This window comes from Barbatula barbatula (genome assembly GCF_947034865.1).
Source record: "Barbatula barbatula genome assembly, chromosome: 20".
NCBI classification, from domain to species: domain Eukaryota; kingdom Metazoa; phylum Chordata; class Actinopteri; order Cypriniformes; family Nemacheilidae; genus Barbatula; species Barbatula barbatula.
The window spans coordinates 12,628,206-12,656,086 of NC_136783.1; the positions used below are offsets into that span (position 1 = coordinate 12,628,206).

The 27,881-nt window shown below is 39.5% G+C and overlaps 2 protein-coding genes across 2 annotated transcripts in view; both read right to left on the bottom strand.

Annotated features, from left to right (window-relative positions):
- Window positions 1-1,040: 1,040 nt before the first annotated feature.
- On the bottom strand, window positions 1,041-10,201 carry dyrk3 (dual specificity tyrosine phosphorylation regulated kinase 3). Its single transcript, XM_079483465.1, has 3 exons — window positions 9,329-10,201; window positions 8,208-8,323; window positions 1,041-4,975 (listed from the first exon to the last, which is right to left on the bottom strand). Exons 1-3 carry the CDS (start codon window positions 9,369-9,371, stop codon window positions 3,389-3,391), a joined length of 1,746 nt encoding a protein of 581 aa, XP_079339591.1. The 5' UTR covers window positions 9,372-10,201; the 3' UTR covers window positions 1,041-3,388.
- Window positions 10,202-12,136: 1,935 nt separating this feature from the next.
- The window catches only part of rassf5 (Ras association domain family member 5), a 38,071-nt gene continuing 22,326 nt past the window's right edge, over window positions 12,137-27,881 (bottom strand). The window contains exons 3-6 of the mRNA XM_079483335.1: window positions 15,267-15,377; window positions 14,898-15,180; window positions 14,689-14,804; window positions 12,137-14,424 (exon numbers count right to left, since the gene is read on the bottom strand). Of these exons, the coding sequence (XP_079339461.1) occupies window positions 14,272-14,424; window positions 14,689-14,804; window positions 14,898-15,180; window positions 15,267-15,377 (663 nt within the window). The 3' untranslated portion in view covers window positions 12,137-14,271. The remainder of the gene's footprint in view (window positions 14,425-14,688; window positions 14,805-14,897; window positions 15,181-15,266; window positions 15,378-27,881) is intronic.

Genomic DNA, 27,881 nt, shown 5'->3' on the forward strand with positions numbered 1-27,881 from the left:
ATTTTATAATCTACTTGTTTATTTTTTATGTTGCTTTATAAGATCAGTTGATTTCGATTTTTGTTTTATTTTATGTATGTTTATTATTAGAATTTTAGTGTTTTCAACTTATTTCACTTCATTTTTGAGTCGACATTTCAGGTCTTTCTTTCAGTTACGTTTTTCAGAAAATTGTAAGTTCAATATTATGAAACTCAATGAGCATGTAAATATTGAGTTATGATGATGTACTCACATGCAAATACACTAACAAACCGGTTTGACCTCCCGTGACAGTGTTTTTAAGCAACGTGTAATCTAAAATACTCCACGTCCAATATTCTATTGTTTTATTGAATCTGGATATACCCAGTCTAAACATTCAACCAAGCCAATATTGCCATTAAGACTGTCTGGAACTTTAATTGGAGTTTTATAAGGACTGGAAAGCAAAGTCGAAATCATTAAGCATAAACAAATCCAATTGAAATGGATTACACCGCACAAGTCACATTGCCTGTCTGATTCGGTTTCACTTCTGGCACACAATGTTCACATATTAAGTCCTATTCAATCACACACTAAAATGGACATACCTTAAGGTAGTCAAGAAAAAACAACATAAAATGAAATTATTTTAGCTATACTATATAGTAGTTATCACACACTAATGTATGCCTTTTGGATATTTTGCAGAATAAATCATATAATGGCATGAAAACAATGCAAGCAAAAATGCTTAGTGCTAAAGTAACTAAAGATTAACAAAAAATGAAATATTCATAATTTATTCCAAACCTGTATGACTTTCTAATGTAGAACACAAAAGACATGTTGGTACCCAGATATTGGCATCTATTTACTATAATTTTATAAACACAAACAAAGTACCTTTAAGAACAAAATTCTAAAGACCATACTCTTGCATTGTCATTGAACGGCTGGAATTACTGTTTAGTTCCAAGTTGATATTGACCAAAATAGAGAAGCAAGTTTTCTTCACTCATTTTAAAGTGCTAACATGTCCACATGACATAAAAAAGACAAGTTTCAAACCTAAAAATAGGTAATATCCATTTTATTTCTTTAAAAAAAAGAAACTAATAATACAAGCTCATTTGGTTGGTTACACACATCATCATTACGAAAGTCTTTTACTCCTTTTTATCACATATTTTCATGCCTACTGTGATTATCATGCTCTGGAGCACATAGCCACAGTCAGACACACACCATCAAAGGGAAAATACACCATTACCTTTCATTTCTTTTTAAAACATGAACAGTAAAAACTCTATAAAAGGGTGAAAAAAAAAAGTAGTACAAAAACCTGACCATTATTCTGGAGGAGGAGCACTAGCCATCCCGTGCTGAGCCTTGATGATTTAGCCAAGTGTGTTGAATTAAAGGCACAGAAGTGATTTCCACCCCGCTTAGGGGTCCACACACGGAGACGAACTATAGAGAGACAGCCTTGTGAGCGGGCGCTTTGGTTAAAAAATTCATGCTAATGAAAACAGGCAGGGACACTGAAGCGAGACGCTGTTATTTGTGCAGTATCTCTCTAGAGATGAACAGAGAAAAGAGATTTTCACAAGCTTTAGTGGAAGGAGGTAGAAAACCATTTGCCTGGATATTTTCCAATAACTGCAATATATCCTAAGCTGAACCACTGTACCTCGAAGAGTGAACCCAAAATGTATAATGATCGGACAAAACATTATGGAGGACCGAAACTGTGATGTAACTTGGAGCGCCAATCTCTCGAATGCTAAAAACACACTGAAATCTAGCTTATCTAGGTGTGTGGAATCACATCAATGTCCATTAGAAAGACCTGAGAAAGAAGCTAGTTGATTGTTGTCGTATTGCAGAAAAGTAAAACAATATCGTGTTGTTTAGATTAAGGGGACTTTTACAACCATTTCCTAGTTTCCAATCTTAGTCCAGGTAGCACACGGAGACTTTGCTTACACCTGCTAGGGCCACTGGGTTAAGCACCTTGCATTATCACAGTCCTTTAGCAGATTAGTGTCTTACCAACTATTCGTTTCTAAGCATTCAGTGTTCAATTCACAGCTAGAAAAAGTGAGGCAGTGTCAATAAACATTAGATGACCGAAACCCCTTCCAAATGCATATATCTTTTATCCTAACAGTCTGACAGAGGCCCTTTAATAAGAAATACTCAAAGTGCAGACGGGATCACGCAAGAGGTGGGTGAACGTGCTGCGTGCTCGACTGTATACAAAATAGGATTATTGTGTAAACCTAAAGGACTGAGAAAGAGTGATAGCAAGAGAAAGGAGGTCACTATGCAGAGATATACCAGACCCCACAACATCAGTTACATTCTAAAAAAGCTCTCTGCTCTGTATTCTGATGCGGAGCTCTAGGGGATGGGAACCTTTTTGTTTGCACTTTGGTTGTGTCATTTTTCCACACACTACCCGACTCTGTATACAGTGGTTACTGTAGTTGCTGCAGGCTAAACAAGACAATACAAATGTGCTCACGGTTGAGGTTTAAAAGACAGAGGGAATCCCTGTAAACAGACTGAAAATGTGTATAAAGTTCACTCTGACACGTTTCACACAGATTTGTTCAGCATCTGTCACTGCCTAGAGCAAACAGCACACTGTCATTGACAATGTGCAATTCCCTTCCCCCACGACCGGCTTTGGGAAACACGTAGTTCCCCATACACGCAAATATGAGAGCCTTCAAGTGAAACCTAACCGCCGTCTTTCAAAATAGCACTGATAAAAACTCTCCTGCAATACCTGCAAAACAGCTCCCATCTTTTCTAATGGCACCCCGGATAGGATTGTAGCCTTGACAGATGGCAGGTAACTGTTACACATAACTCTACCGCTCATCTCTTACTTTCTTTAATCGTATTCTAGGGACACACATCCAATGCAACAGCTTCTTAAACAAACTGTGTTGTGGGGAAAAAACATCAGCATCAACTGTTTCGATAGGAAACTCTCGTTTTAATGTCGATTCCTTTTAACTCGGTATTATACTAACATTTGAAGAATTATCTCGAAGCTTTTCAAACATTGTAAGAATGAGACAGAAAACAGCCCTTTGAGATGCAAGTTTTAAGTGTTTCTCAGCAGAAGTAGTGCAAACTTCAGAAAGAACTATTAGCAGTCAGCATTTAAATTTCACCCACCTCATTCAAAAGCACTCTATTTCAAACCACGGTAAAAAATAGCCCTGATAACAACTTGAAATTTCAAGCAACTTACCAAAGCCCATCTGATAAAAGTATAACATGTTGTATAAAATAGTTTTTTCGTATGTTATACTTCATTAAAATTTTAAGTCAAGACAGTTTTGACACTCAATCAAAAAATCCACGTCTAAAACTGCAACAAATATCCTTGAAAGCTATGGAATCTCTATGAAACGAGTTTCGGCAGCACTGTACGTATGGGTATACTTCCACTTGAATCCCCCATCATGGTGGTCCGCAGTTTGATATTGGTTGGGCCCATGACGGGCGGTACCTTGGAGATAATGGCAGGGAAAGAGGTGCTGTGCTCCGTGATGCGTTTGGGCACCATCGACTTTTCTCCACCGGATACAGGCTTGGCCAATCTCTTGTAGAGCCATGGGTGTCTTAAAGCCTGAACCGGCATCATTCGCGTAGTAGTGTCCCAATCCAAACATTTCTTCAGAAAGTCAATGAACGTTGGGTCATCGCAGCCTTTGAGGGCCGTCACCCACTCCTTGCTACCCGGGGGACCTCGCATTTTTCCTCGGCGAGAACGGCTCCCGTTGAGCACCACGGTGCCGTTGCTGAGAGTGCTGACTGTGCAATATCGAGGGTGGCCTTTGGAGCTGATAAAGTTCTTGGCACGCTTGGCTTGTTCCAGCAGTTTCTGAGGAGGCATACCCAGTAACTCCATCATGCAGGCTAGCTGGTCTCCCTCATCTTCCCCAGGAAACAGAGGGTATCCGGTAAGAAGCTCGGCAAGAATGCAACCGAAGCTCCACATGTCTATAGGCATCCCATACCGGGAGCCCATGATGACCTCCGGCGCGCGGTAAAAACGGGATTGGATGTAAGTGTAGATGCGCTGGTGATCAAAACAGCTGGATCCGAAGTCAATGACCTTGATGCCGCTCCTGCCTTGTTGCTTGAGTAAAATATTCTCCGGTTTAAGGTCACAGTGGATGATCTTATGGCGATGGAGAGCCTCCAGGCATTGGAGGATAGAGTGTGCAAACTTGCGTACCAGCGGCAGACTGAACCCTTGGAACTTGTTGCGTTTAATGAGCTCGTACAAGTTCATACTGAGCAGCTCGAAGGTCATGCATATGTGGTTGCGAAAGGTGAAGTTCTCCAACATGTGGACAACGTTCATGCTGCCCGTCTTGTCTTGCTTCTTTAGGTGCTCCAGAATTCTGATCTCCTCGGCAGCTTGCCGATGAAAGCGCTTCTCGTTGCGCACCATCTTCAGGGCGAGGTGCTGCTGTAACTTGTGGTCGTAAACCTTTGCCACCTGCCCGAAACTACCTTTGCCGATCACCTTGAGGAACTCGTAGCGATAGGCGAGGTGGTCGTGAGGTACGTGGATGTAACCTCCCTGGTCGTCGTCATACCCACAGTTGTTTGTGCCTCCTGCTACGGATTGCCTCTTTTTGGCATTTGGTCCTATGAAGTAGATCTCAGGATAGCTGTGGATCTCCTGCTGCTCCAGTGTGGTCAACTGTTGCCTGTATTGCTTCAGGGCTTGTTCCGGGGTCATTGGGGTGGCCACCTTTGTGATTTTTGTTGAGCTCTCTGAGGATTTCACAGAGATGTTGCTGTCCACACTTCTCTCTTTAATGATCGCAGATTGAGGCTTGACGGGCACCTGGCTTGTGCCGTTGTGTTGGCTCACATTGATGACTTTTCGGCTGTATGTGTCTTCATAAAGGTACTTCACCTTCATTTGCCCTCCTCGGATTGCTTGATCTTTCACTGTAGGCTTGTTGACACCCTTCAGAAGGAAAGAGATAATTTAGTAATATGTCATTACTTTGAACTTCCCACTTTAAAGTCAACACTGAGGATAAGCAAGGCTTGATAAAAAAATCTTAGTATAAAGAAATAAAGGCTGGCAACTTTCTGTCACTTTTAGCTTTAGAGCATGACAGAAATCAATATGACGTTACTCTGAGGTCAGTGTTAGATGATCAATAACGAAAACGTGCAGAGCTGATCAGCTGGCTATTAACCCTGAGAATAACACAGGTTCAGGGAGGAGGGGGAATTGATGCACGAGTGATAATTGCAGCGACAGAGAATGCAAAGTGGAATGTGAACACAAAACTGGAAGAACAGGATGTTGTGTTGCTTTATACTTACAGGAAAAACCTATACAGGCCAGAGTCTATTTGTAATTGTTAGAACAGTCATGCTGTTGACTTCAAAACACAAAATGGAGAACCAATTAAAATATTGACCTAACTAACAAAATGTTTGGCTTGAAGGGACAGTTCACCCAAAAATGAAAATCCTTGCAACATTTACTCACCCTCATATCAAAACTGACTTTCTTTCTTCTGAAGATCACAAAAGAAGATATTATAAATAAAGTTGGCTCCCATTGGTATCCAATGTATGGACACAAAACCACTCAAACATCTCTAAATATCTTCTTTTGTGTTCCACAGAAGAAAGTTATACATTTTTAGACTACGATATAAGGGTGAATAAATAACACAAATTTTTAGGATAATTATCCCTTTATCCCTGCTGTTTTTCCTTAACATACTTTTAACATTGCACTTTAAATGAAATGTTTTACATGGATGAGCAATTGAAAATCAAATTAACTATATAATTGGATTTGTATTAACCTTTTACCGTACAAAATAAGCGTACCGCACGTCATAGTGGCTTTTCGGACTGAACGCGAAAATAGAACAACCATCTTTCACATTCAGAATGTTTAATGCACCATGCTTGCGTCAACTCCCATTTGAATTGAAGATTCCACTATCAAAGATTTATAGTAAAGCCCTTTTAACTCCGTACATGGTGTCGCAAGACCCCTGCTGTGCCCCGTATAAATTTCAAATTTCATATCTATGCTATGTAATAACCCAATTCACGCTTGTAAAATTTTAACCGGTCCGAAAACACAAGCTCGTGCACAAAGCTTTGCAGTGCATACGCAGGCACATTAAGGTGACGACAGGCGACTGAGATTGGTAATGAATAGATGACGAAATTGAAGTAATTTTCTTAATAATATCGATCATTAATAGCCCCTGTAGATGGACATCAGAATTTGTTTGTGCAAAGCAGGGAAATGGAAGCAGAAAGGAGATGATGAGTTTAAGGGAGGAAAGACTTGATAAAGTACTGTATGTCTCAGACAGTCAGGTCTCAGACATTAACGTTTGGACTTGAACCAGAAAATAATGTTGGTGTGTTTTCTTTATAAAATATGTTCTTTCTATTAGTTGAATGCACAAAACGACTGGTTTGTTGAAATATTGTAATTGTAAATTCTTGAAAAGATGTAATTATTTATTGTGGTGCACGCAACCTTGTCAATTAAGTTTATGAAGATACTTCAATATTTTTAAATACATAAAGGTTTAGCTTCCCCAATATTGTTACACTGTAGTGGTTTAAGAAAGGGAAGTTTGTAAAGTGCACGCAACAGGTTTTTACAAAAAAAGTGATAGAAAAAGTAATGGGGGCCCAGTAGAGCTTCAGGTCTATCAACTCTAAAACACCACGTACTGTGTTTTACCTTTTTTGAGTTTTTCGTTTTTCTTAATTTTTCCCCTGTAAAGCTGCTTTGGAACAATGCACATTGTGAAAAGCGCTATATAAATAAAATTGAATTGAACTCTGTATAAAAGAAAAACATCCAAAGACAGCTGAAGACAAGAGATTCAAATAAGGTCACATATGTAAAATTAAGAGGTGAACCCGCTGCCTAGAAAACGGTTCCAATTGTGTTGGGTGTTGGGGGCAGGGACATGGAATGGCAGTTCCAGGAGTTGGGCGAAAATAGATTCACGTGTGTTGGGAACTGACGGATAACGCAGAGAGCAGCCAAATGCACAGCTGAAGCATCCCAGACATCAGTAATCCATCGCATAAACATCCTTATATACTCAAGTACTTATTGAAAACAGTACTAAAGTTTATGATCAAAGTTGTTTACTATAGTTCAGATATTGAGTGCTTAAAGGGACAGTTCACCCAAAAATAAATTCTGTCATTTACTCACCCTCAAATTGTTTCAAACCAAAAATATTATATTTTCCTGTTAAACACAATAGAATATATTTTGAAGAATGAAGGAAAGCAAACTGTTCTGGGGCACTTTTGACTACCATTGTCATTTCTCCAAATATGGTAGTCAATGGTGGCCAAGAACAATTTGGTTACAAGCATTCTACCAAATATGTTCGTCAGAACAAAGACATTAAAACAGATTTGGAACAACTTAACGGTGAGTAAACTGTTTCTTTAAGACAGATCAAACACTGCTTATTTATTTGCTGTAGGTTGTGTTGTTTCCACAGCATTTGTGCAATGTCCTGCGTGGGTCTGATAAAGTTTTATAACCAAAGTAATGCCACCAGCTCCAGCATGTACACTGTATTATTTACTGCATAATAATAAAGATCTGACTAGAGAATCGGATTATCGTATCCCTTTCTTCCCCTTTTCCACGATGACGCATCATTCTGTAAGCTACATGGACCTAACTGCAGGTATAATCTGCTCGGTTTGAAAACCTGATATTGTCTCCCTGTAAACCATTCATTTATTAAACTGAGTGTTATTACAAAATAAAAACTATGCACACAGCTGAGCCGCTGACCTCGTGTGCTACACAAGCTGTGAAACACAATAAACACTCATGTGCCGCAGACTGAACCTGCACCATCAGCATAATGTGGGGGGGGGGGGAATTCTCCAAATACATGTCGTTCCAATACGCACAAGTGGCAAAAGCACATGCGCTGTCCTTTGGTTTAGTGGCTCAGCTGTTCAAAACTAAACAAGCAAGTTCAGCAGGATGAGCACACAAGCCAATATTGTGTAACCTATGGAAAAGTGGCTCTAATTTTCAAGCCCACTTATTCTGAAAAACTACCTTTCCTTTTCACGCACTAGAGAAATAGTTTCACCATGAGACTGAGGAAGGATGACCCAGAACGTCATGGGCACCACTGGGGAAACAGGAAGTCAGAACTTACAGTGTGTTTGGGGAGGGGAGGCAGTCCGGAAGGACTCTGTCCATTCGCATCAGCATCCTGATTCACAACATGATCGGTTCGCATGTAAGAGTCATACAGACCATCCCCGTGGCGAGCTGTGGAACGATACAACCATAATATGAGCATGGCAGTATGTTGAGAATCACATTTAAATCACAACAGAACATTGAAAATACAGATGGGTAATTGACGAATAAATCATCCAAGTGTCCTATGGTGTGACATAGCAAAATTTATAATACAAACATTTAATATGTCATAGTCTTATATTTATAATATATATATAGATATATATATTTATCATATAAAATAGCAAAAGTGAGATCATCTTTGTTAGATTTTCCAAATTTTGGGTATTACACCATATGACAAATTTGCATATTAGTCCGTCTTCTACCCAGATGCTCTTTTTGCCTCATCATCCAATATATCTGTTACACACACAAATAAAACATAAGAATGTACGTAACAGATACACAAGGATAAAATAAAAGAAGGACACTTCCCATCTGAGAAACACAAATCCCCTTAGGGAAGTATGTAACCAAGTTACAGGTGCGTCAGAAAAAAGACACAACAAGAAAGGTGGCTACATATTAAAACAGTCCTTATGACTCATTCCAGTTTTAACAGTCCAAATTTTTGCATTATTATATTATTACACTTTTCATGACTGTTGCGTAGACAACAAAGGGCACAGTACGCTGTTGTACAGTAAGTATGACGAAATGAACACCAAGTAACAAAAACAACGAACAGAACACATTTTATGCGCCATTATATTTTATTGTACAGTCATATACGACCGTATTACAAACACTTGACACATTAAAATGTGGCATGTCCTTCTTAGTCACCAATGCATTCGGAAGTATTGACCTGCGACTGTTAACGTTGCAATAGGGGAAAGAAAAAGTTCGCAAACTTGTTCTCCGCGGTGGGTTCACCAAGAATAGTTAAAATAACACTCATGCACTGCTTGCGTTTATAAATAACACCGTTAACCAGCTGTCTTCAAAGGGTATCTGCCAGATTACCCACTGCAAACTTAGAAAGTCTGCATATTCAATTTCGTCTGGTAATGAAGTGGATATAGTTACCTGCAGTTATGGGACCATCTGGTTTTCTGCTCAATATCATCATGGTTGCAGGTTGCAGTCAACATCAAACTCTTGTTTTTCCTCTGAAAAATATCTGTAGGCTACTAGCTCCATCCAAAACAATAACGCATGCTTGATCAACACAGTCTTATATCCGGCGAGAAGCTTTAAATGTCCAAAGAAACTGACAAGAACTTCACAGTGTTGCAGGGTTGAGGCATGATCCCCTTTAAGCTGTTTTCGTGGGGCTTATCGGTTTGACCACCTGTATTGCAAGCTTGGTGGACATCTACACTTCCATTCTACAAATGAAACGAACAGACTTTAGTCAAAAGAAAATAAGGGCGAGCGAGGAACGGTCGGGCTTCCACTGTCTTCCTCGTCGATGATGAAGAGTCAAACCCAAAGTTGCAACAGAAGCGTTCTTTCGGCGGCGAGATTCAAAGCAGAAATATACACTCTCTCCCTAAACCACAAGAAGCGTTACATCGAGTCCAAGCACTAAACCAATGTCGAGCTCCGCTCGTTCCTCCTCCGGAATATTGTGTTGTTTGTTTGATCACAAGAGTCATCCCAGCCAAAGCGAACGATCCAACGGGCAGCTAAAGCCCAGGCTAGCGCTTCCTCTCTTCCGGATAGCGCGAGCCTAACTTGCTTTAATTATAAAACGGGGGAAGGGGGAGTTTTAACTGGTAATCCCCCCGAACCCTCGTCGATATACGAAACAAAGCGAGTCCTCGAAAGGTCTGCGTGTTTTGGATCTCTGCTGCTCTGTCCCGTTGGCTACACTCACGCATAGATGTGGGGTTTCTTAGCTTGTTGCTAAGAGCGTCGTCGGCTTCGCCCAGTGGGACGTCATCAGACAGGGCGCGTGATGGGACTGCCTGGGGCGCGGCCACAACAACGCCATTCTGGCTCAAAAAGCCGACTCTTGAGCCAAAATGGCGGCGAACAGAGGCGAGGGGTTTTGAATTGGTCATGAATTGAGAAATCTAATTTCACTTTGGCATAAATATATCATTCTGTGTATCATTCGTTCAGTCATATTTTATTTCAAATTGAAAAAAAACCTGTGAAAAATATTTTATTTATACCTTTCACACAATAAGGTAGGCAATGTAAACATGGGTTCCGTAATAAAATCACAGAAACTTAAGTGGATTTAATGGTTATAATAGAAATTTTATTTGTTTAAATGTTGTGGTGTATCAGTGGGATCTGACGGAAAATAATTTTAGCACACCATTAAATCCCACTGGAAGCAGTGCTAAAACACTGCTTTAAGAAACAGTGCAATGGTTTATATTTGTAATGGAAGCCATGCATGTCGAACCCGTGTATTCACATGTAACCAACATTAACAAAGATCAATAAATGTCTCCTTAATAAGTCTATTTTAGTTTGTTCTTGATCTACCATACCTCATTTTTATTTTCAGTGATTTAAGTTGAATGTAAACGAATATTTAGAGCCAGAACAGACATGTTTAAAGAGCAAGAACTATTATTTTGCTACATTTTTGCAAAACAGTCCAAGCAAACAAGACATAAGTGTGAAAAATGTCACGACACAAAGACCCTCAGCAGTATTATATATTTTAAATAGGCTTGGCAAGTACGGTGTTGTTGTCAACTCTTTAGAGCCCAGATATAGATCAACACTGCTAGAGGAGCACATGCAGGGGTGACAGATGTGATATGGTGTGACATGTCAAGCTAAATTTGGTGTGCTTACAACAGGTCTGTGGCCATAGTATGCTATTCTTAGCTGTCAGTCTTAGGGTAAACCGAGACCTGTCTTTATTTGTGTCTTCGAATGACATATTGACTTTGTTTGCAGGTTGACCTCTCAGTAGCAGACTGGATGGATGTGTCCAATAGCATCTCGGGAGGGGGTCTTTTACATTATGATGGACACACACAACTGTTGTCTTTTTGTGGTGACTTGAAAGGTTTCTGAGTGCCCTTAGCATAATGCAAGACTTTTCCAAGTATGGGCAAGCTGTTGAACCTGCAAGGTCGATTTTCCTTCAATGCTGTTTTGTAGACGTGTACCGAGTGTAACTGAAAAAAACGAACACGTTCTTTCTTGTATTGTTTCATGTGTACACAAACACACATCCAGTGCACTACATGTGCAGTAGTTGACTATTGACACTACACTCTTATAAATAAAGGTGCTTAAAAGGTTCTTCACAGCGATGCCATAGAAGAACAATTTCGGCGCACAAAGAACCACGTTCTTCATTAAAAGGTAATACGGAGATGGTGCTTTAATGTTAAATCTAACTCTTTTGCCGCTATGAACATTTTGTGAAACGGAAAGGGATGTAAAAGATTCTTCATGGAACCATTTAGACAAAAAAGGTTTTGAGGCACCTATATTTTTAAGTACGGTGTAATATTGAATACTCGTTGTTCTTATTTGTTATGACAACAGTGATGGCCCCTCAATGTCTGTTTTAATGTGCCATGTGCACATCATATACAGAAGATTAACACTATGAATAAAATCATATATACATCTTTCTTTGCATCACTCAAATTCTTTAGAAATTTTCTTTTTGAGGTTATTCACAGTGGAACTATACGACTAGGGTTCCCTCTGCTGGATGTGAAGGACTTTGCTGAAATCCTATTTTTCCTATGCATGACACAAACAGTAATATTTTCTCAATTATATATGTATAGTTTTACTTTTTTACCGTTAAAGGCCACAATATTTGTAACCCAAAACCAGTTTAATTAACAGAAATACAACCCATTATTTTAGCTACAGCTCGCAGATTATCAGACACACTCATCACCATAAAAGCATGACTTTTTATTTCACTCTTCGGTATATTTACAGCTTTACAGACATTTTAAATCTGAAACAAAACGATTGCCCAATATTACTGATTTGTCCACATATTCAAGTTTAAACACTGAAATTGAACCAAAAAAATAAATTAAACACATTAAACACAACGCATACATACGCACACACTCTCTCACACACACTTCTATATTTTAACACAAGTCCGATAAAGTCACATGTGGGCTTGATGGGCCTGGCATTAAAAGCACCTGGGGTGCTGCCACTGTACACATGTGAATCTTTCAATATGTTGGGTAGGGCCAGACAACTAGAGCGTATGTACAGTACAAAGCTACACAGAGACGAAAGGCACTGCCAGCAGGAATTTGACTTTCAGGAAAATACAGCCTGAGCAGACATATCAATCTTCTTCCCTTTGCCCTAGAGCTGAAGTGATACCTCCAGTCCACTAGGGGCTGTACAGACAAAATCATACAATGATATACAATTCAAGCACAATGGCAGAGGGATCAAAATGGAAACTTTCGACTCTAAAGTGCCACCTCTGCTTATGGTCCCAATGAAATGGGTCAACCCTAATCAATTCAGTCTGTGATGTCTGCCATGACAAAACTGATAATAGCTGGAGATGTCCATCCATACAGAGCAGTTTAGTTTTTTTAAGTGACTTGCAATCGTAAATGCATATATGTGAAAAACTAAGTCAAGTCTACTTATTCATCAGAATTTGTAATGAGGACATAATGTTTATGTTTGGGTGAACTACTTCTTATCCATTGACACAAACATCCAATGTTTCATGGACTGACGGTAAATAATTAGAAAATGACAAAAAATAAAAACACAAATCCCTTTTTAAAACATATTATCAAAGCAAAGAAGAAAAGCTGGTTAAAACGTCCCATTACAGAATAATATGGACCACATACCGGCAGACCACTTAGTGGTCTTGATCTTGTCTGATGGTTATAGAAGTCATGACTCCATAATACACTAACTTGACCTCTTTACAACAATCTCTTTAATGTCATAATCAAAATACAGGGGTTTTACTTTGGTGTAATATAGATTTCAATATATTACAGCTTCAAGTAAGAAAAGTATGATTTGATTCCACATGGCCATTCAGACCACTTATGTAGATTAGCATCCTCCCAATCTAACATGACCTTTATATGTGCGAAATTAAGCACTGTTGGTATTTCTGAGTGATTTGTCAGTGCTGAGGCTTAAGACACCTGAATAGATGAGGGCTCTTTCCAGAGACCCAACACTCTGAGTAACAGTCTGTATGGGTGCTTCAGTTTTTCACATTTCTACAACAATCTGCTTAATCTATTCCATCATACAGAGGCTTATTTAAATATTACATACAGTGCTGTGGGTCTTTTCATGGCTTTACTGGAAGTTCGGCCATTTTGGTTTTAAAAATTAAAATGGAGGGGGTGATTGTTTTGACACCTGTCAGCACACTGTGACCAAAAATCTACAGTTCTTTGTTTGTTTTTAATCTCAAGTAAAAGCAGTAATATTTGTAAAGTATTTCGCATTTAATTGTTTCTGAACTGTGTATAGTTTTCTATGTGGACGGGATTACTCTTTGTCCTGATATCATAATTTATGGTAAATCTTTTTACTTCCCCTGAAGAAGTGCTTTACACCCCTATTTCATACAGATATTCCCTGATAGGGGACATGGGCTAGACACAAGCAGGGAGACCAAAAGGAAAGTCATGCTTTAAGTAACACTTGCAGTAGCAGCAATAGCAGCAGCATGTAAAAACAAACAAACAAAATGACACGTACACACAGACAGGTCGATGTAAAAAAAGAAAAACTAAACAAAACCCATTTAGCCAGAAACATACTCCTGGGCTTTCAACAGTGTGCCATTCCAAAGAAAAAGATAATCTTTAGACAGTATTAATATTAAGTTACATCCTCTTCTTTGTTTGAGTCATGTCTCATACCTTGCTCCTCTTTGGGGTCAAAGGTCAGAGAGTCATGCTGAGAGCTTTACAGTGTCCTGAGTGGAGGGTTTGTAAGCATGTATGTTGGGCTACCTCTCCTCCAGGCCGTCCTTGTCTCGGCTCAGTTTGACGAAGGAGATTTAATGTTGGACATTAGCCTGGTTTGCCCTGAACTTGACACAGAGCCTGTTGCAACTTCTCCCTGTAGAAAGTGTAACGTTGTTCCACCAGCCGCACGCGATCATTCTCTTCCTTCTCCAGGATGATCAGGAAGTTCTGAAGCTCAGGAACGGAGAATGCATGCCACTACAAACAAAGAAGAAATGTTATTAAAGTCAACTTATAAAATATGTCTGTCAGGATACTGAGGATAAGGGATTGGAGGAAAAAAAGGTTACAAAATTGAAGGAATGGTCATGTCAGCTGAAAGGGAAAGTCATTTCGGTGGAGAAGCAACATTTCGAGGAAAGATTACAAAAGAATAATGTGCGGTAAGAAAGTAAAATGAATCAAGATGGTTTCATGTCAAACTCCAAGACAATTATCAAAATATCAATAACAATATCTCACCTCCACCTCACCAGTCTCATTTTCCTTAAGTACAAAAGTCAAATTCTCCAAGTCTGGACCTGCTAGCAGCCTCAGGTAGAGTGGGCAGTCTGATATCGGCAACTTCTCGAAAAGATCTAACGGGTAAAACAAGCAAACAACACTTTAATTTTTCTTCCATGACACTGAAACATGTCCGTTTTAACATTCAAAGATGCTCAGTTGCTCACCCTGGCTGTCTCGTCGGGTCAGGCGATATAGGGCAAACTTGCGTGGGTTATCTTGTACCATGAACTTCTTCAGCAAACCCTGAATGACCTCACGGACTGTGGTGGTACTGCTTATGTGTAGCTGTTTAACAGTCTCACTGGGCAGGTAGAACGATGTGCGTTTATCTGCGCTATCAGAGGAGGAACACGGCCCTGGCGACTGCCCGTCTACAGAAAGTACAGTTACAGGTCTGCGTAACTTCAGGTGGACCTTTATAAAGCCAGTGTATGAGCCATCTGAACCCTAGAGAAGAACATAAGAACCTTTATCCAAGCTTCAGTCACAGTACCATTGAAATGCTTGCAAATACTTGAAAAAACAATACTTACTAATTTCATTCCATTCTCTGTCACTTCGGAGTTGTAGTTGTCTATTTTTGCTTTTATCTCTTCCACTGTAAGGGATGTTACGTTTTCTTCCACTTCCTCTGTTGCAACATTCTAAAACCAGGAAAAAAGAATAGTGAATCAAACACAGTGGAACAAATACGCTTTACGTCATCAACATCACATAATAGTGAACTCTGTCTTGTGTTTCTTGAGACATCATGAGCATGTGTTATGACATAACTTGGAAGACCAGAGAACAGATAGTGATTGACAAAGAATCTGGTTTCCACTCATTTTTAAGGTGACCTTTGCTATGCAAACAGAGTTCCTTTGAATTGGTTCATCTTAACATTTCTGTTGGCATTGAGTGTAGAAGAGCTGCTGAGATAACAGAAAACATTTATGGCATCACAATATTTAGCTATTTGCCCTTTACACGATTTCTTGGCAACACTAAACTCAATCCAACATACTGCCCAATCCATATTAAATGTTCATACAGTTTCTAGGGAGTTCTGGAGTATTACAAAATCCAAGAGGCAATGATAGGATTATTTGAATATTGTCGCTGTCCTTCCAAAACCTTGTATGTCCAAATTCGCGAAAATGTCATGAAATATGGAGATATGACGTTTAAGAAGGACATCAGTGATATGCAAGACTTTTAACATTTGGCATTAAAATATCCAGACATTAACAGGCAGAATATTCCAACATGAATGAAAATTTTAAGATTTAGGGCCACTTTTATTGATCAACTCCAGAGGGCAACGTCACTCAATGAGCCATATAGACATCGATCTTGGTGTTTGTGTGTCTGTGTGTGTGTGTGTGTGTGGACAACAGCAACAGTTTTACTGTCTCTCGAGACCTCTTTAAACATATTCAGATTTATCTACACGGGACATAGGAGTCTATAAATAGTATCTTTTTGTTGCAGTATTGGCCACTGAGGACAGCTCAACCGACCTATAAAGGTTCATAAATCCAAAACCGAGAGAAACACCTGTCATAGGAAACACATCCCCAAATTAGTTTTTTTCTTTTACCCCCCTGAATGAAAAACACGACCAAAAAACTGAAAAGGGGCTATTAATCTCACATGGATGATGAGATTTCAATACTTCAGAAATGCCCTTGATATGCCAGACACTTTCCTCCATGCAAAATGAGTAGAAATAACAGATAAGATGACGGGCGTGCGGCACCATATTCGATCTTCTACAGTGGCGGAAAGAAACACTATTCACGGAGGGGTTTTCTGGGGGGGGTATCATTCAATGCAGTTGCTGAGCAAGCCTTAGCAACAAAGATTCATTCAGAGGTATTTTTAGCTACTGGCTGCTTCCCTCGTAATGCACGTAAAAATGAGTTTCCCTCGTCTCCTTCTGGGACGAAAGAACAAGAATGAAAATAAGCGGGATCATTAATTCACTGAGATCCCTGGGGTGTCAGCATGGCAGCTCCATGTCTCATTGAGCAGAAAAACACACACATTCATACATACATTCGAACACGCAGACAGACAGACAGACAGACAGGAGGGGAGGATGCTTAACAAATAAATAATTTCTGCCCAGCCCACATACTAGAGATGCTTGACATGGATAAGATTAAAGGCACAGAATTCTTTATCATCATTTCGAATGAAATGGAGGCAAGGCGTGTTGTTGTGACAGACGGAATCTTCAGACAGGAAATGTGCAAGGGTTGCTGCACATGTTGGTTTGTGTGGTATGTTCTGGTAGAAAAGAAAGACCGCACTAAATGAGGCAACATTAAATCTCCACGAGTGGAAGCAAAATTGGGGCTTAATGTTAGACAACAAAGTATAAGAGTTATCTTCCCACTTTGCATCGTGGCTGCATTACCACATGGGGTGTGCATTAACTTTCTAATAATTGAACAGCCTGTAGTCAATTATTCCTTACTGAACGCAAGGTTAGCCGTGGATTATCTCTCTTAAACCATTGTCATTTGCCATGTTAAAGCTGTTATTGATATTTAAAGTGCAATTTTTCATCAAACAGGTGAAAATGACAGTTATTCTCGTCAGTTTATTTAAAATATTGATTTGATCACATTGAGACAGAGAGACAGAGAGAGAGTCCCTTGACTCCAATAGAACAGTTTTGTTCACAGCAATGGCGGTTCACGCAGCCTCTCAAAAGTTCCCGGAAGTTAGTAGCGCATGGAGTTGCAGCAAAACAGATCAGTCAATTAATGATTAAACAAATGAAAGAAATAAAGCATTTAAAGAGAAAACATAACTTCCTGGAACTGTCTATAAAGGATCCATGATTCATGTGATGTGCAAACATTTTACATTTCAGTTGTCCCTCTCAATGGCTGACTGGAACGGTTTTAATGATTCTGATTGGCTGGAAGGTGTACAAGTATTCAAACAGACCATGATAAAATTTGTATTATATTGAAAAGTACATTCTTTCCTTTCATAAAAAGATTAATCCAAAAGATTTTCAATGAAACATCCTATATACAGGAAGCCTTTTATTTAGCGCACGTGGAAAAATTGAGCAATAAATCTAGGATGTCTACCAATGCTGCAAAACAAAGATATTTTCATCACTTGGAATCCCTTGGTGCACGCAGCTAAAATCTCTCAGGAATTCCTGTATTTGTGACCAGAGGACTGTGTGTTTCTAAATATATCTTCATACCTACCTTCCTCACATCCAAGGATTTCCAAAGCAGAGAAAGTTTGGCCTTTTGGAACAATGAAACCAAACAATTAAAAACCAGTGTGAATGTGAGTTCTGCTGCTGATGGCCTCATGCACATACATTCACTTGCAACCGCCATGGAAGCTTTGCCGTTACGTCCCATCAACTTCCAGCGTATGAATCATATTTTGTGTGTGTGAGGACATGAATAATACCCTGCACCAAAGATGCTCATTCAGTGTTCTCAAGACACCTCCTACTTTATTTTATGAACAATATTTCAGAGAGAAGACAAAAAAATGTCATTTGATGAAAGACAAAGACTGATATTTGTTTTCTTTGGAATAACATGCACTAATGAAACATGTATACTAGGCCCATGAATGTCTATTGAAGAAGTAAATGGTTAGTTTGGATATCATGTTCCATTTTAAAAATACTTGCTGTAATCTACAAATGTGTGTGTATGAGTGGATACACTGACAGGTTACGCTGAAGAAAACTGTGTTGTTCATGTGCTTTGTGTGTGTGTGTGTAACAGTGAGCATTTGTGAGCGTGGGAGTTGTAATTGGAATAAAGGGCATAATAAGTGTCTGTGTGTGATTGTGGGCGAGTAATGTGTGGGATGTCTCCTGATTCTCAACTCATTGTATCTCCGGTCTTCCATGGAGCTTGCTCACATTCTCCCAAAAAGAATGTGAGCAAGTCCCCCAAAAAGAATTCCCCAATCCCCCCAAAAGGAAAATTATATTATCATTTACTTACCCTCTTGTCATTTCAAACGGGTATGGATTTCTGTCTTCTGCAGAACACAAAAGATATTTAGAAAATGTTGTCAACCGAACAGGGACGGCACCCATTCACTTGCATTGGTTTTGTGTCCATACAATAGAAGTGAATGTGCCAGCCCAGCGCTGTTTAGTTGACAACATTCTTCAAAATATCCTATTTAGAAATCCTCAATCTTTCATTTTCGAGGGAACTATCCCTTTAAATACACTAATGCTCTTCTAAAAATAAATCTGAGAAATCTGTGAGTTGCAGTTTATCAGATTTTTACAGTGATGACATCAAACACAACCCGGATATCCTGCGAGTGCGTGAAGAGCAGTGTGTGGCAGACTTTGTAACCTTGCAGAACATTCCTTGCTTTGGGTCGACAAGGTAAAAAACTGGACAGAAGAGGGTGAGAGAGCAGCCCGTCGGCCCATGTGAAATGTGGGAAGGGGTTTTGATTAAAGCAATCAAAAAGATCTTGTCTAACCTGTAGTTCATATTAGGCGCATTCAAACAATGCCGTTTCAATTGAAGAATGCACTTGATTGTTAAACACTCACCCGGAGGCATTCTTCACATCAAAAAGTTGAAGAATCAAACAAACAAAGGAAAGAAAGTCAGCTACAGCCACAAGAAGAGGGTGTTACCGCATGCGTAACAAAGGAGCTTTGGGGCACGACCTGAGCAAATATCAACTTACATTGCTGACATGGCACGAGAGAAAAGGGCAAGGCTGTGGATATTATCGGAGCGTCATGTCAAAGTCATCCCTGCATGTCAGGCAGGTGTACTTGAGGTCAGCACATGGCTAATCAAACAAATTAGGGAATGCAATGCCCTCAGTGTCAGACTACATGCGAATCATCTACGACTGCACCTGCCCAATGGCCTTTAGTCATATTGTGAAAACTATTGTAAAATATAGCTAACTATAAATACGAGCATTGAATTGTACAAGCATTGAATCGTAGCTTAGTGGTAAGAGCATTGCTTTAACATCGCAGGGTTGTGGGTTCGATCACAGGGAATTGCAGATACCTATATCAAACGTATAGGGTAATGCAATGTAAGTCGCTTTGGATAAAAGCCAAATGCATAAATTTAAATGTAAATATTCATTTTAATAAAGTTGCATATTGTAGCGTGTAAGCTTAAAGCATTACACTTATATTGTTTAGAGTGGAGAAAACATAAAAATTTCATCTTTATGAGTCTCCACATCGCTGCAAGTGCATGAGATGTCATTTGTATACATCACAAGCACATGCACACTTTGGTGAGAGCGGAACAGATTCGATATAAGTATTTAGATGCCTGTTTATTGCGATAAAAATATGCTGTATTTTGATTTTAAAGCACAATTGTGAGTTTTTGATAGAAAAAATGTGTTTACATGAGATCAAGTATAATCTCCACATTGGCAAAATCTCATTATCGCAATAGTTAGGGTGCATGTAAACAGTCAATGAAATAATAGGTTTTGATAATAAACATCTCATCTTTCATATATTTTTTCACAATTCACACTTTCATTAGCCTCCATAAAGAAAACAGTGCTGTGCCGCCTAAGAATTAAACTTAAACAAGTAAACTAGTGAGGCAGCATTGATACCATTTGGAACAGCCTCACTTTAGCAGTAAGACAATGATAGGTCAAAATGTTGCTTTTGTAGGCGGCTTACTGGTTTTTCTAACAGCAACTGTTGAAACGTACTTGTAATGTGCTTTAATACGTCAGCTATAGCTGCATTCAAATCTGAGTTTCTGAGTTGAGGGCTCTATAAAAAGAAAGCCTACAACTACCTGTATGCTTGCTGTTGTACAGATTCATATATATCTTGGTTTATAAATGTTTATACATCCATCTGTATACATGCCTTGCATTACAAGATCATCTGCAAGTTCAAACATTTCTCAGCATCCTTTCAAAGATGGATTTTCCCTGCTGTTTCTGACACAGTGTAGGAATGATGCTTTTCAATTTGCTCCCTCCCACACACTGCATATGCGTACTCATTTCTCTGTCTTACTGGGTCAAGTGTGCAGTAGATCCTGCCTCTCTGCAGCTAGCATGAATGCAAAGCCCATCATCTTCATGCCTGAATAAACAGCCTAGATCAGATCAGATCACACAAACCCTTCATGCACACATATAAATGTTTGTTAGAAAATGATTAAAAACATCTTAATGAAAGTATTTTTTATCTAAACGGCATGCATTATTCTTATTTTATTTTTATGCATTTTCCTAATGTTACATAACGTTGATTTCTAAACTACCTGGCAACAATGGCTGTTTGGTTTAGCCATTTCAAAGCAAATACACAAAAACAGAAATTTTGGTTGAAAGAGATTTCATCCTTTTCTGCTATTTTGCTCAGTTTAACTAGTCATGCCAACATATCTATAGAGATGCAAGAATCTACGAGGCTTGACATTTTGTTGTTGCTCAGTAGGTAGGGAACCATTTTTCGAAGTGACAAACACCTGTACCACATATGCCACCCAAAATATAAGCTCTCTTCAATCATAGAAATTGTATTCTTATGAAGTGCAATCCACCGTATGTTTGCATGACTTTGCTTATTCAAATGTCAGCACCTCCCTGGCTGCCCTCAAAGGAAGTTATTTCATTCGGTGAAGGAAACCAGACCCATTTACGCAGCATGTTTATACTATAACATTTTGTTTCCCCTCCTTTAGCAGACATTTGGGTTCAAAATATATACAAGTACTACAGTAAGGCACATGTGTAACAGGGCTATTCCTAGTGTGAGGATGTGGGTTCTCTTTGATGGAAAGTTTATGGAATAATGATGAACCAGAGAAGCAGTGCTATTTATCAAAGCACTGCAGCAGTTTTCCTCACCCAGAACACCAGGACTCCACTCTTGGTTTAAAAGCCTTTGGCCTGCTGCGGTTAACAGAGTCAGATAAATAGGAAGTGCATTATTGATCGATAAAGCAATTTTAATCCCATAATTGACAAGGAGAGCATGCACTAAACTGAAATGTGGTGTGATGTAGTATTTGATTTATCCATCCCTAGGTAGTTGATAGAAGATGATAGTGGTTGCTACATTAACTTCACAAAACATGTCTTGTCAAACTACACTCAATTTCTGTCCAGTAAAAACATAACAATTGAACGGTTGAAGTCTTATAATCCAAACAGTGACCAAGAGAGGCCTTATCTCAAGATTGCGAATGCATCAAAGATCTATCATCGAAGTTAAAATGACAACAACTTTCTCCCAGAACCACAACATCTAAACAAGCTACATACCAATACACAACGCACAAAAGGCCAATATACTGACATCTGCATAAACACAGGGCAACTTAAACTGTGCCCGCTGAATGCCCTCAAACTGGCAACTCGCGCTGTGCCCAGACAAACATAAGAAGAGAATGAATAATTCACATCATGAACGGAGTCTGAGAAGCTCTTTCCAAACCTGAATCTGATACATTAGAGTAAGACACTGTAAGGCTGCTCAGTTTAGGTAAGAAAGTAAAGTTTCACAATGTCTGATAACATTCACAATGAAGCATTAGCTGGACAGCAGGGTAGACAGACTGCAATACACTAACAAGATATGATTCTATTTGAACAACATTTTAGTCACTTAAGAATCGTACCTCAACAGAGTGTAGACCTAACAGGAAGTCAGTGAAAATACGGAGTTTCTGGTACAATCAGCAGCCATTTCCTTCCTTTCACAGCAATAGAGAGATTCGGGGTGTGAAAGTGCATTGCAACATATTGAAAAAGCTCATAATGAAGGCCAAGACATGTATGAGCTGCAACTTAATGTGCATTATAAAGCAATCAACACAAATGCATTTGGTGCATGATATAAATGTCACTAAATAAGGATAGAGGATTAAATAAAGCTTCAATCGTAAAGCTATGCCAGTCGCACATCTTTTTTAAATAAATCTGTCAGGTCTTCCAGTATTTCACATGTATTATGTGGCTTATTAAAGGGATAGTTCACCCAAAAATGAAAATTCTGTCATTGTTTCCTCATCCTCAGATTGTTCCAAACCTTTATTAATGTATTTGTTGTGCTAAACACAAAGTAAGATATTTGGAAGAATGTCAGTTACCAAACAAATCTCATCCCCCTTTGACTGCGTTAAATGGGGGATGAGATCTGTTGGGTTACTGACATTCTTCTGAATATCTTCCTTATATTAACAGTCCTCGACCCTAAAATGGTGCCTTTGTATAATCTGCAAAAATGACAAACCCAAACACACATTGTTTGGAGTAGAACACCGTAACAGTCTTTCAGTAAGATATATTTCAGTGTGGTGCGGCAAATTTACTCCCATTTAAAATGAAATCCAATTATTCAAAAGCAAGTTGTTGTTTATATTGAGTCACGTGAGCTCATGATACATTTTCATTTAGATACGAGTTTTAAGTCTTTCTATACAGGGAAGGTTTGTACATACAGTGTTCCATAGTCAAAGCTCTATTCTAGTGCTTGTAATCTAACCCTAAATGTCTGAACAATGTTGAGCTGAACGTTGATCTCAAAAGAAGCCATAACAGACCTTGATGCAGTCCCTCACATCATCATAAACATTTTTGCTAGATTTTGCTAGTCTAGATTTCATCAAACCAATTTACAAACCCATTCTGAATGCACACTAGAAGCATTTCTCACAATTAATTTTTTTTTGCAAACGTTAGCATATGCACAACATCAAGAGAAATCCACACTATATCACTTCCGTGCGCACACTTCCGTGAGGTGTTTCTCGTTTCTTGTTTTGGGTGTGACCGAGGTCACTCAATCCCTGTGAAACCCAACAGCCTTGCTTTTACACGCTACCTTGGCTACTTGCTTGGCCTGTGGCTGGCGAAAGAAGGAGGTCTTGGCAGTGAAGAAGGTGAAGTCATCGCTCTCCTCATCCAGGCTGCAGTATCCACTGCTCATGCTGTTACTGCCGGTCATTTGCGGCGTGGGATCCAGTTTGAGGGACTCTGTGTCCACCCTGAGGTGGGCTTCAGGGGACCAGGTGCACCATTCCAGAGTCCAGAGATGGGAAAGGGCGGACTGACAAGCAGGGGGACCAAAAGTTAAGGTGAAGGGCCAGTGCGCCACGTGCAACCGGAAGCAAGATGTCGCTGAAATGTCAAGTTGTCACTCGTCGTGTACGTTTAGAAGAGTGTGTGAGCGTCACAGGCGTTATCTGATGCTCAGTTCCTGTTTCCACAGGTCACAGGTGACAGTGAAGAAGTACGTTCCGTCGCTCTATGTAGCCGACAGCTCAGTGCATGATATCAACAACCACAGAGAGCAGCGCCAGTCCACAGAATGAGAAAATTAGACCAAATGTGGAGAAGCGGTATATCCCTGCACGTCACAAACAGTCACACATGTTTGATGTAGAAAAGCTCCTGAGCTCTGAAGGTTTCCGGAAAACGTTGCATGAACATGATGTTGAATATTCCTACAGCTGGGTGAGAAAGAGGCAAGAGTCTCCCTGCGGCAGCTGCCAGAGAAGAGCCAGAAAATCAACCTGCTTCTTTCTGCCTTACAGTGACTGAGAAAGCGGAGAATTGACGTAGCACGCCTCCCTCCCTTCCTCCTCTCACACCAGCACGCCTGCTCTCTCTCTCTCTCTCTCTCTCTCTCTCTCTCTTGCTCCACCATCTGTGGTTGGGTCTGTATACAAGCTTACCCAAACACCCCTCCCTCTTCCACTATCTCTCTTCCTGCACGAAACTGTTTTTTGCTCAACTGAATATACTTCCCAATAAAGTGAGAGACAGATAGGCAGCGAGCAAGAGGAAGAAAGAGACCTCTGCGTGTTTTAAAAGCTATTTTACAAGTCACCTGATGTGCAAAGTGCATTAGGCACTCCCTAATGGGAGTCAGCATGAATATTAGTGAACATCACCGCATCTGTTCTTTTCATTCAAGGAGCTTTGCAATAAACAAATGCTTTTTTATTTACATAGCCACTCATCAAAGAAACAAAACTGGACATGAAATATTGTTTTGAGTATGTGAGCAATAGGTGACTGTTACTGATATAGAAGACTATAAACTATAGCAGAGATATGTAGGAAATTGTCTTGCACAATGGTCCATTATACAGTTTAATGGTCATTATAATCAAATGTATGACCGCACAATGTCAAGACTGGCCGGGTCAGAATCAAGTAGTCCAGAGAGCGGTGTAATAAGCTTAAAGCCACAGGTAGAATTGAAAGACTGTAACCGATCATCATTATGGCAGCATGGTTGTTCTATAAATAATTCATCGCACTGTAACGCCACTTCTACCTTTCCAATGTGCTGTCATGAGCCTGCTACCACTAATACAAATGCAGAGTAATTTATATCTAAAAAGTTGATGATTCTGTAGCAATGGCTAGAGAAACAATAACATGCTGGATCTAAACAGTGCAGCAATAAAACCTGTCCAATGTCCAATCAAACTAGCCCAAAAACAGTCCAAACCCCATAACTCAAAATATGCCAGTCTCATTAAAGTCACTGTTATGCATTAGACACTTCCATTATAAATGTAAATCATAGTAGTAGTTATTGGCCGTATATTTACATAAATAGCATGATCTTACCTTAAGACTTATAGCTGATCATGAACCAATCATGACAAGACCCCGCAATCGGTTACCATAGAAACGAAAACAAGTGCCCCTTCCTGACAAAAACGTCCTCATTTGGTCAAATATAGTGCCACAGATTTATTATTGTTAGAATATACATATGGTAGAGAAAATGTGTTTATTACATGCATATAGCCCACATTACAGACGTTTCAATGGAAACGCGCCTGGCCTGTAAAGAACATTTTCCATCTGTGTTTCTTGATCGATCGCGCAAATAATTTCTATTTCTATTAATGAATGTAAAATTTTATTGTACAATATTTGTGTTAAATATACAATTTGTTGAATGGGTCATGTAACTTTGTTGCATTTACATTTACCCAAGTAACGTTTCTTCTACTAGTAATCCAAAATAATACTAGCTAGTCAAACGTTTAACTTGCTAGCTAATGTAATTTACTTGTTATTTCTTTTACTTATTTTCAAAAATAATCTACAGGGACTTTGGGGATGTGTACCGGAAGTTATGTTTGGGCCACAAAACAGAGCATGCGCAGTAACGTTTGTTCACATAGTTGCTTTGTCTATAAAAATGTCTTCAACACAAAGAATAAAAACAATCCGTGGAATCAGTTTAAAAGTAGACCAATTCACATATAATGCATATAGACATTGACACATACACACAGAAACTTTGTATGTAAAAACATCATTAAAAAACCGCCATGACAAGATGTGCATATGTTCCTCCGGAGGACAAAATTACAGTGACATCTGATCTCTCCCTGTGCCCATCAGGCAATTGGTTTTAACCTTTCACCCGGACCTTGGGGGCAAAACACAAAGCCCAGCTGTAGCACCAAGAAATAAAATAATCCTGATCATTTTAGAGACCAAACTAATTATATAGGATCCCTGTGTGTGCTTAGCAACAATTTCAGACTGTTACTATGCTAAAATACCCAGGCAATATGCGAATTTTCGCATTCATCACTTCTTTCACATTCCTTGCTTTCCTCCAGCCAGTTCCTCCAGCTGGGAAACGATTCATCACAGAGGGAGATGAAAGACAAGAAGAAATACACTGCCTCTATAAAAAGATGAAGGTTGAAAGCCACATCGAGTTTACCTCATCAGCTTTATTACATTCTCATTGAACACTGTCCCGCACCACATTTCTGCCATTTCATTTCATTACAGCAGAGGCTTCCCGTGTAACTGGACTATATATTAAGTCCATATCCATAAACCCTGATGGCTGCTCTGGCGTCCGGGCATACAGCAAACGACATAAAAACATCATCACTATCAGCTCATGACAAATTACTTGAAGCTGTGGCCTTGGGTCGCATTATCATAATCAATGAGGGACTGAACACTTCTCGAGACGCTCGATATCCAAACCCTCAGGGGAGAGAGAGGGTTCTCTGTTGGCTACTGTCAATACAACCCAATTAATTTCCACTAAAGTTCAATCTTTTCTCTCAAAAGAGTGTGTAGAGGGCTCATGGGGTGCCTGGAAAAATATAATCAATACCATGGATCAAAGTAAAATCACCCGCACAAAAGAGCTGCGCTGTAAGGGTGCCGATACGGACAGACTAACCTGAGCGGCACCTCATCATATAAAATACGAGTTGAGAGACCTCATTTGTCACTGTTGAATACAGGCTTGTAAAGTTGCCTCACTGCTATATGAAGTATGGAACGAAGAGGCCATTCAAGTGTTTCTAGAGAGCTTGGGGCATTGTGGGTAATCAATGTCTGTGACAATGAAAGTTCATCTCACACGGGTATAAAAGATGCATCTCCTCACAATCACAGGCATTTTTCTCTTCAGGATACCAGATGCAATTTTTCCCCCAAACGCTCATCCCAAATGCTTTTGTAATTGGTTTGGTATTGTGCAGGTGTCACAATCTGTGAAGCGTAATCGGAGACCTGGATGGATCATGATGGTGATACTCCATACACTGGACTCAGCTCTAGTTACACAGTGGCGTTAAATGTGGTTAGGATTCGCTTCTGAAAAAGCTTTAACACTTCTCTCTCCTTCTTGCACATCGTTTAATAATACAGTGAGTCTCTGGTTTCCACGCTTGGTGATGCAAAAAGTGTGCAGAAGAATAAGAGTATATGCTTAACCTGTGATACAGAACCGCATATGTCTGGTTTAATGTTGTTAGCACCTATAGTATCAATCATTACAGCCTCAGAGGTCTAGATGCAGTCTGAAATATTAGTAGCTGTGTGAGTAAATGCAGCAGATTATTTGGCGCAGGACTTCCTGTGAAGTAACAAGCATACAGAAACAGTTCACTCTTCACCAATCTCATATGTCCGAATTCGCTGCTTTTAAGGAAATGGAAAAAACATTGACAACGTTTTTTAACATTTAAAATGTAGTACAAAGTTGACAAGCACTTTTTAATATAGGTTACATTTTTGCAAAAGCAAGTCTTTTTACTCTGATTACAAATAGCCGCAACTAGCTCCATCAATTTCCAGGGGTGTAAGGTGTAAAGTCTATGTAGCTTTGGCACTGGAGACCAGGG